The sequence below is a fragment of the Bubalus kerabau genome, chromosome 3 (assembly GCF_029407905.1).
Source record: "Bubalus kerabau isolate K-KA32 ecotype Philippines breed swamp buffalo chromosome 3, PCC_UOA_SB_1v2, whole genome shotgun sequence".
Taxonomy (NCBI): domain Eukaryota; kingdom Metazoa; phylum Chordata; class Mammalia; order Artiodactyla; family Bovidae; genus Bubalus; species Bubalus kerabau.
Genome location: NC_073626.1, coordinates 169,864,205 through 169,874,448, shown reverse-complemented (window position 1 = coordinate 169,874,448; position 10,244 = coordinate 169,864,205). Strand labels below are relative to the sequence as shown.

The 10,244-nt window shown below is 39.4% G+C and overlaps 1 protein-coding gene across 1 annotated transcript; it reads right to left on the bottom strand.

Annotated features, from left to right (window-relative positions):
* Positions 1–9,529: 9,529 nt before the first annotated feature.
* On the bottom strand, positions 9,530–10,204 carry LOC129647873 (small cysteine and glycine repeat-containing protein 9-like). Its single transcript, XM_055574808.1, has one exon. It carries the CDS (start codon positions 10,202–10,204, stop codon positions 9,899–9,901), a length of 306 nt encoding a protein of 101 aa, XP_055430783.1. The 3' UTR covers positions 9,530–9,898.
* Between the last annotated feature and the right edge of the window lie 40 nt (positions 10,205–10,244).

Sequence of the window (10,244 nt, the reverse complement as noted above, 5' to 3'; positions counted from 1 at the left end):
AAACACATGAACTTTTTATTCAACAAGTGAAAGAATTAGAAAAATAGAGCCATAAAGTCACACCAGTTTAAGTGGATCTCATTACTTATTGAATTTTTTCCTTGTTACTTGTTTTTTCCTTTTTACTTGCTTCCATTACTTACAGAGGTTTTTCCTTGTCTTGGTTAAAGTTCATTCTTATTAAAGCTTAGTTCATAAACTCTGTAAACCTACCCAATCTCATGAACAAAATGGTCAGTCTTACATATCTCTATAAATATTTACTTCAAAACATTTAGAATATTCAGCCATTTGAAAACAAAAAGATAAAATAAATTCATAAAGCACAATTAAATAAAATAACATCAGAATATTTTTTAAAATTTATTTTAATCCCCTACTTATTCAATAGAAGGAAGGATATCTTTATTTAGTAAATATTAAAAGTAAGGTTCATAAGGATTCAATAATATTTGAGATAATAAAGCAAGCAGTTTTTACTTTCTAAAATTATTTTTGAATTCCCAATTTATTATCCGGATAGAAATTTGCTCCCCTATTTTTCAGAAATTATTCAGTGTGTGATGGAGAGAATACAAGCTTGAAATGAGAAAAGTACAGATTTGGATCTTTAAGTTTGTTAGTAAGTTTTAAAAAGCTCCTCATTGTGGAAAATTTCAAATACATTTTAATAGAATAGACAAGGTGGTGAAACCTCACCCAACTTCAATCATGATCATTTTGTGGCCAATCTTGTTTCATCTATTCTCCCCACCAATTCCTCATCTTTTTTAATGTCTCAGTTTTCTCATCAAGAAAATGAAAAATGTAACATCTACTTCATGAAGTTCTGCAGTCAAAATGTCAGCCTTTAAACACACAATTCCTGGCCCACAATGTACTCAACACTCGGTGCTTCTCGCTGATTTCCTAACTGAATAAATCTTCATATTAGTCGCACCGCTAGAATGCACTTACTTTTTGTAAGGACTTTTACACTAATGGTCTCCAGATATTTCCTTTATTTTTTCACAAACCCATTGTGTCTTAATTTGAAATGAATGCATCCCTACGACTGAAGTAGGCAAAATAGAACTTGAGATGGAAATTAACCCATCAATCTCTCTATCCTCCTTCTGCTGCTATTTTGTATAACTCGATTGAAATGCCTGCTTTGTTGGCAAATTATGTTGCCCTTTCTGAGGAGTTCACGCAGGCATCAGAGACTCAGGAAAAAATTAAATTGGGCGGAAAAAGTCAGGGTTCACCTTGTTTCTCCTGATAATTCAAGATTTTTAATCTTTTTAACTTCTCAACTAAGGGAAATATAGATTTTTAGAAACTGCTCCAAAATCTTCCTTTGTATTCCTGTAATATATTCTCCTCTAGCTTCTGTCAACATCCTCAATGCTAGAGCAACTTTCATTGAGCTCCTTTCCTTGAAAGTTACTTTAAAACTCAGCTCCCAAAGGAAGGACTTTACCCAGGTGCCAGAGCAGAGTAAGCAAAAAAAAAAAAAATATCCCCACACACAGTCCAAAGGCATAACAGAAAACAAATCTTATTTCAATAAAATATTTCCCTAGACAAAAATGTGTTATTGTAAGCTCCTGGTTTTGAAAAGCATACTTCTTCAAAATTGATTTTTGGTACGAATCTAATTAAATGTACTTGAATTAAACTTCTAAGTGACAAGACTATAGAGACACATTGATTAATAACTCCTCAATCTCCATCATAAACATTCATTTATCATTGATTATACACTTATGATATCCCATGAGCTCTTCAATGTAATGCCATTTTAAAAGATTGGAGCCAAAAAAAACAGAAAATACCATGTCAGCATTTTCACATGACACAGAGATTCATCAGATAGAAGATTGCATTGAAACATCCTAAAGTAATTCTTCTATTTTCTCAGCATTTCTCAAACCATTATCACAATATAAGCTATTTATGAATTTCACAATTTAGAAAAGCTATGCATAGCTTAAAAAGAGATTTCAAACACATTTTTGAAGATTAATGAAAGGCTAGGGGTGGGGAAGCCCCATGAGAAAAGCTTAAAAAAAATCCTTTTACCTCATCTAGAAAAAGCTAAGGAGTAACTCAATATCTTTAAATATACAGCCAGTTAGGCAAGGAATGCCACTATAAACTATCTTTACTGAAAGCATAAGAATATATTGTTGTATACAGATATATAAGATAATTTTCTGGGGGAATCTCGTTTTTTAAAAAAACAGATGAAATTTCTAAATCTAAAATATGGGCTGGGGGCAAGTGTTGCTGGAGAGTGAATAATCACACAACCTCTCAATAAAGGTTAATTTCTTAAAATAACTCATTACTTAGGCAAATGAAGTAATAACACTTCACTTCCTGATTATAGTGTCCATTAGGTTATCTAGCTCGGGTAACTGGACCTACCCTAAATTAAATAAAAATTAGAATGATGAAAATGGCTTTTTAGTTGTAACCTCCAAGGGCTTAGTAAAGGAAAGGTCACTGTAAACAGACCCAGCTATTGACAGACTGGTTGCCTGTTACCATCTCTCTCACACACACACAAACACACACACGTACACATACACACCCTTCTACCCTCCACCTTGCAAAGACACTCCTCTGAATGGGAAACAGGACAGGTGAACATTCATTTCTTCTTGATCAAGGGAGTTGACAGTAAAAACATCCTTCCATATATGAATCTCACTGCCTTCATGGTTCTCTGCCCTGGATGGTCTGGAGACTTGAGCTACAAAAAAGCAACTGTGTAGTTTTAGAAAATTATTTTTTCTTCCTACCTCCTTTGGTTCTCAGCTGAGTCTCTGTAACAAAAGACAGATTAACAAGAGAAAAGCGTACAAATTTATTTGCCATAAGTTTTATGTGACACCAGAGCCTTCATAAGGAAATGAAGACCCAGAGAAACAGTTAAACCTGTGTGCCTTTATCTTAGGTTTGATTAAGAGTGGAGTCATGAAAAAATGTGATAAGACAGGATATGAGCTAAGAGTAGTAAACTGAGGGGAACTTAGCAAGGCCTGGTCATTCACATTCCTCTCTGCGTCTCTTGGAGGTAAGGAGTCTCCTTGCCCTTGAGTGGAGGGAGGGCGTCTCTCACATGGGTGTCTTATGACCTGCTCCAGGGGAGAGTCGGTCTTTCCTGCATGTGCAGTGTCTCCAATTTCTATTAAAAGATATTTAGTATGTCAAGATGCTGTATTTGGGGGTAGCATGTCCTGAACCCCATCACCACCAAGTTTGGAAAGTACAGATGAAAAAGAAAAGGGGAAGACCAGTAGTGCAGATCAGATCAGATCAGATCAGTCGCTCAGTCGTGTCCGACTCTTTGTGACCCCATGAACCGCAGCGCGCCAGGCCTCCCTGTCCATCACCAACTCCTGGAGTTCACTGAGACTCATGTTCATCGAGTCAGTGATGCCATCCATGTCTTCCCCTTCTCCTCTTGCCCCCAATCCCTCCCAGCATCAGAGTCTTTTCCAATGAGTCAACTCTTCGCATGAGGTGGCCAAAGTACTGGAGTTTCAGCTTTAGCATCATTCCTTCCCAAGAAATCCCAGGGCTGATCTCCTTTAGAATGGACTGGTTGGATCTCCTTGCAGCCCAAGGGACTCTCAAGAGTCTTCTCCAACACTACAGTTCAAAAGCATCAATTCTTCGGTGCTCAGCCTTCTTCACAGTCCAACTCTCACATCCATACGTGACCACAGGATGGCCCTTTAATGTCAGGAAAACCACAGCTGCTGTGCTGCTCTGTCCTCCCTGTCCTCATTTGGAAATGCAAAGTGATCTCTTCTATCCATCCTGGCAGGAAGCCATTGCACTCAGCTACCCCAGGACCAGCCAGATGGATCCTGATTATACTGTCCATTAGGTTATCTAGCTCGGGTAACTGGTGCTTTCGTCTACCCTAAATTAAATAAAAATTAGAATCATGAAAATGGCTTTTTAGTTGTAACCTCCAAGGGCTTAGTAAAGGAAAGGTCACTGTAAACAGAGAGATAATCTCACAGAAAGTAGAGCAGCGATGCTGTTATTTTAAGTGCATGAAACAAGGATGTGTTCAAATTTGGGGCAGCCTCACATACACCAAAACTGAAAATTTTCAGATGTATTTAAAGTATATAATATTTGCAAAACGTCCAGATAATTCAGACGAGTGTTTTCACCCTCATACCCATTCATTCAAACCTGTGATGTATGTAGTTGCTCAGCCTCAGGCTTCACTACTTCATACGTTATTTTGGGGCCAACTCAAAGTATAGCTGAAGTTGAAAGCCAGATTTTCAATATCAAACAAAATGACAATATATATGGATTTTTGATAAGTTTGGCTCCTGATCATGAGGACAATTTTTTTCTTATCTTTCTGTTCTCATGGAGATGGCCTCATTGCAGTTATTCAGGGGAATAGGATTGAGGGATTGAACCTGAAGAAGGATAAGAGAATTTAAACAAATTTCAACAAGTGCTTTTTTAAAAAGCCATTTTTAAAAAATGTTAAAATAAGAAAGGCTTACTTCCATTAAGGCAATAATAGAGTAGATATCAGAAAAATCCTTAACACTACAAAACACCTAAAACTTGTGGATATAATTTTAACTTTTTAAAATAAAAATCTGAACTGGTGATAAGTAAGAAAAATTCTCAGAGGCCAAAGCAAGACAGGAAACCAGATAAGGAAGCACTGAGTCTGTCATGTGCTCAAGGCATCTGCTGATTCAGTGACGTGGAGTTTGTGTTTCAGAGGCATCCCCAAAAGGCTGCACCTTCAGTAAGTGGTGAGATAGAATAAAACGGAGTTGGGGGCACCCTAACAGAAAAGATTAATTTGGATAGAGTTGGAGGAATTTACTCTAGGAATCTGTCTTCATAACCTAGCACTCCTAAGTCTGCAGCCCAATTCCTACAACCTAATTTTATTTTTTTTTAAAGCTGAGAAGTCAGTGTAAATTGGTACTCAGTGGCAATGGCCTATGTACATATATGTATTAAAAGCAAATACTCTCTGGAAGTGTCCGTCAAAACAAGAATCAAAAAATTGCCACAGATAAAATTCTACCAGATAAGAGTTTATGATAAAAAATCCAAAATCACATAAGGATATAAAATATCATAAGCAAGTCAACTGAAATAACAAACAGCATAATCAGACCAACAAAGATTTTAGAGTAATTATCAGCATTAAAATATAAAATATGTAGCATGTTTTTACACAGAAGGAAATAATAGCAAAAGAGAGAACTATGATTCATAAAAAATGATCATGAAACAAGGGGAAATAGAATTAATCAAAATTTAAAATTTAATAAACATGTTAAGAGCAGTGTAGACATATATAAAAGGAAATTATAGAACTGGAAAAATATCACTTAGAATGTAGCACTTTTTTATGAGAGATAGAAATGGAAGAATTAACACACATAGAGATTAAAGTGAGAATGTTTAACAAATCTCTCTTTGGAGTTCCTAATAGAGGTGATAGAGTGAGGAAGATTTTTAAATTATTGAAGAATTTTTCAGAAGTGATCAGTTATGTATTCTCACGCCTTTGATTACTTCTGAAAATAATCAGAAGTAGTTACTTTAGGGAAGCCCCCAAAATCACACACACACACACAAAAATAAATGAAAACAGATTCATATCTAAGCACATGGATGCTGCTGCTGCTGCTGCTAAGTCGCTTCAGTCGTGTCCGATTCTGTGCCACCCCAGAGACGGCAGCCCACCAGGCTCCCCTGTCCCTGGGATAAACTGCAGAAAACCAAGGGAAAGACAAGCAGAGAAATGAGAACTTCCACTACAAAGAAATGACAATTAGTTTGACAGCTGATCTCTCAGTGGCACATAATGGAAGCCAGAAAAACAATGGCTCTGAAGTGTTAGAGGAAATAATTGCCAGCCTTCAATTATATGCAAGGAGAAACTACATTTCAAAAATGAGGGGGAAATAAAGACATATTCAGACAAACAGAAATGGAGTGACTGTACTATCATCAACAGACTTTTTCCTGAAAGCAACTTCTACAGGATGCCATTGAGGAAGAAGGCAAATTATCCCAAAGGAAGAGAATCCCAAAAGAAGGAATGCAAAAAAGGAGGTTAACAAAAGAAAACACTGACTCTGTTCTTCTAAAAGATGACAAAATACTGAACTACAATATATCAAAGAATGTCCAAAATTACAGATTTTTGTATTGTTCTGAGGGAGGGCAAAAACTACACTGACTAGACGCTGCTAGGATTGCATGCAGGAGAAGGCAATGGCACCCCACTCCAGTACTCTTGCCTGGAAAATCCCACGGACGGAGGAGCCTGGTGGGCTGCAGTCCATGGGGTCACTAAGAGTCAGACACGAATGAGCGACTTCACTTTCACTTTTCACTTTCATGCATTGGAGAAGGAAATGGCAACCCACTCCAGTGTTCTTGCCTGGAGAATCCCAGGGATGGGGAGCCTGGTGGGCTGCCGTCTATGGGGTCGCACAGAGTCAGACACAACTCAAGCGATTTAGCAGCAGCAGCAGTAGCAGGATTGCATGCGAGCAGGGAGTTGGGAAGCAGTCCATGTGGCAGGGAGGCATTTGTTTATCAGCATCATTGTTGGAAATTGCTGATTAGTGGTAATAATAAAATGTAGACAAAGTTTTAATTAGTTTTATTATTGCTTTTAAATTCTCTGCAGACAATTCTCCCTCTTACTACCTGTACCAGGGCAGATAACTCCCACCACCATCATTCTTATACATCCCTGCTTTATTTATTCAAGAATTAATATGTCCAGTGCAACTACCAAAAACTTAGAGATAAATTACATAATGTATAAACAGAAGGGAGGGATAAAACATATGGGAAATGTTAATACTACAGAACTCAAGAAAGGAATGGGAAAATTAAGGAGCATGAAAAAATAGGAAACGAGTAGTAAGAAATAAATGCAAATAATAAACATGATCCTAGATTGAACTACCAATTTACAGAAAAGAGATGAAATAGAAGGAGTCATTAAATGACATCCAAGGAACTCAAAAACACCAGAATCTGGGAAAGTATGGCTTTTTTCAACAAATGGAATTTGAGGGGAAAAGAAAAAGAGGTATTTTTTCTTTTAGGATAGTATTTTAGGAGACCTATCAGTCGCCATGTGTGAATCTTGTTTGAATCCTGTTTCATACCAAGAAACTAAAAATACGAGAAAATCAGGACATTCTGAACGCTGACTAGAGATATTAAAGAATTATTCATATTTTTAGGTGTGATAGTAGTTGGTGGTTAGGCTTTGCGTGTGTGCTAAGTTGGGTCAGTCATGTTCAACTCTTTGCAACCCCGTGGACTGTAGCCCTCCAGGTTCCTCTGTCCATGGGATTCACAGGCAAGAATACTGGAGTGGGTTGCCACGTCCTCCTCCAGGGGATCTTCCCGACTCAGGGATCAAACCCGTGTCTCATGTCTCCTGCATTGGCAGGCGGGTTCTTTACCACTAGCACCACCTGGGAAGCGAGTGGTTATGCTTTAGTAAGTTCTTATTTTTAAAGATATAAACTTGCAATCATGAACCATTAGACCAGCCAATATTCAACAGAGGTGATTTCACGAGTAAACCCGAGGCAGGAATCATGGGCACCATCTTAGAGGCTCCCACTATTAAGAGCTTTTGAACCTTGTTTGCAGGGAGGTGTTTTTTGGTATTATTTTCATCTATTTCTCTTCTCGCCTCAATGCCCCACTCTCTTTGCGTCTTCCTGTCTAGAAGTTTTGTATTAATAGTTATCTTTCCTGCCCCATCCCATAGTAGTTTTGGGATAGCATAGGTGATTCTTGAGCAAGATTGTTGTTCAGTAGCTTAATCGTGTCCGACTCTTTCTGACCCCATGGACTGCAGCATTCCAGGCTTCCTTGTCCATCACCAACTCCCAGAGCGTGCTCAAACTTATGTCCATAGAGTCAGTGATGCCCTCCAACCATCTCATCCTCTGCCATCCCCTTCTCCCACCTTCAATCTTTCCCAGCATCAGGGTCTTTTCCATTGAGTCAGTCCTTCACATCAGGTGGCCAAAATATTGGAGTTTCAGCTTCAGCATCAGTCCTTCCAATGAATATTCAAGACTGATTTCCTTTAGGAAGGACTGATTGGATCTCCTTGCAGTCCAAGGGACTCTCAAGAGTCTTCTCCAACACCACAGTTCAAAAGCATCAAAACCAGTGTCTCTGGTGAAGCAGTTTAGAAGCCATAGCACAGGCAACCAAGAGCAGTAAATTATTTTTAAGATCCAAGAGGATCTGGCACTTAACCTCAAAAGTAAGCCTGACTCTGGTCCCCCATATCAAGTGAGATATATTGGCTATACTATCACATCCCCACTCTCCGTTTAGCCCACTGACAGGCCCAGAACCCAATACATGCAACCTCGTATTCTGCATTTCCATTCTGAGTCTCTTCCACAGAGTTATTTGTCTTGATTTTGAGCCCAGCTTTACTGTTAACTTGTTTTATTTTTCTGTTATCCACACTGGATTTTTTCCACTTTTTTGAACTTAGAGGTTGCATCAAAGTGAAAAGACTGAACTATTGTGATCCAGATCTCCTCAGCCTCCCATCTCTACTGCTAATAAAACAGCAAAATCTCAACAACTGGAAAAAGTTGTAGAAAATAATCAGACATGATTGGGCGCATTCAGGTTGATATGGCTGTAGACCACAGAAAATAATCAGAAAAAGAAAAAAAGGAAAGGAAAAGCAGGTAAAGGGGGAGGGGAGAGAAAGAAGGGAATAGAAAAGGGAAGGGGAAAAAAAGCAGTTATCCTGTTGCGCTTAAATGAAATTTAAGCAGTGGAAGAAAAGACTTCCTCCTGGAAAAATACATTGAAAGCTTCCTTTCCCCTTGATGGCCTTTCATCCTTCCTTTCCTTCATTTCACTTATTACTTTTGCTAAAGATAATTGAGAAGATAGAGGCATTGGGAGAGTTTGTGGCAATTTAATGTGTTTTATTTTTAAATATTTCAGTGTGTTTTTATTGAATGTTGCAGTGTGCTGAAAAAAAAATGAGAAAAGAAAACATCACACACGAAGAACAGGAAGAGGCAAAGAAAAAGATCGAATATATCAGTAACAGAATTCATCAAAAGCTCAGATAGTCTTATTCCCACCACTGAATTCTGTGTTTGGGTCCTGAAGAGAATGGCCATGCTCAGCTTTCAGAGCAGCTGCTGATGGGCCACATTGTGCTGCATCAATAAAACAAAGGAGTCAACACACGGGGTGTAAGGGAGGGAGGGGTCACGGAGGCAAAGTGATGTTTCACTGGGAAGAAAGGTTGGTCCCTCTGGACCTGGCAGAGCTTTTTATATGACCTTTGTTTGCTATGCTGCCACTGCGAGGGAGTTAAAGGCTTTGTTCAAGATAAAGTCTCTGAAGTTTCAGAACAGACAAACCAGGATTCAGAACACAATGAAAACAAAAAGACTGCTTTCTTATGAGTATCTAGTTTTTATTTTATTAGGAAATTTGGACAACATTATGGGATAACTAAGAATAAGAAAGGGAAAAAGAAAACCATGCCTGCAAACAGGGAAAAGTATATCAAGGAATGAGCTGAATGGTGGTATTCAGCTGGATGTATTCATATCCATCAAACCAAACATTAGGAATCAAGATTTCATTCAGCTGAGTTTACTGATGTGCACAATCACTCAGGCGCTGGGCTGCACACAGAATTTTTCCATTAGATGTTTCCTTTTAGTTGGGAAACTTTCCAGATGGAGGGATTTGTGGTACCAAAGAAAGCCAGGAAGAGGGTCCAGGACCATAGAGTAGAGGAAAAATGGGTGAGGAGGAGGGAAGCTTTACTAACAGAATGGGTACCAGCAGCACGCGAAGAGCAGCCCGCCTAGTGGCAGCATTGCTTCTGGCAGCTGCACTTCTTCTGGCAGCAGCTCTTCTGCTGGCAACAGCCCTTCCCACCGCCGCAGCCACACGAGTTGCAGCTGCAGGTGCGGCGGTGGCAGCAGACCACGGGGACGCTGCAGCAGCCCCCGCAGCAGCCATAGCAGCAGGGGCAGCAGCTGGTGCAGCAGCCCACGCGGTAGCATCTGCAGCTGGTGCAGCTGCCACAGCCACCACCGCAGCCACCGCCGCAGCCACCGCCGCAGCCACCGCCGCAGCCACCACAACTTCCACAACCACAGCAGCCCATGGTGTCAGTAGAGAGGACTCAGGAGAGGTGAGGAGGGAGA

Coding starts and splice junctions, on each gene's coding strand:
- LOC129647873 (XM_055574808.1), bottom strand. CDS start 10,204: ATGGGCTGCTGTGGTTGTGGAAGTTGTGGTGGCTGCGGCGGTGGCTGC.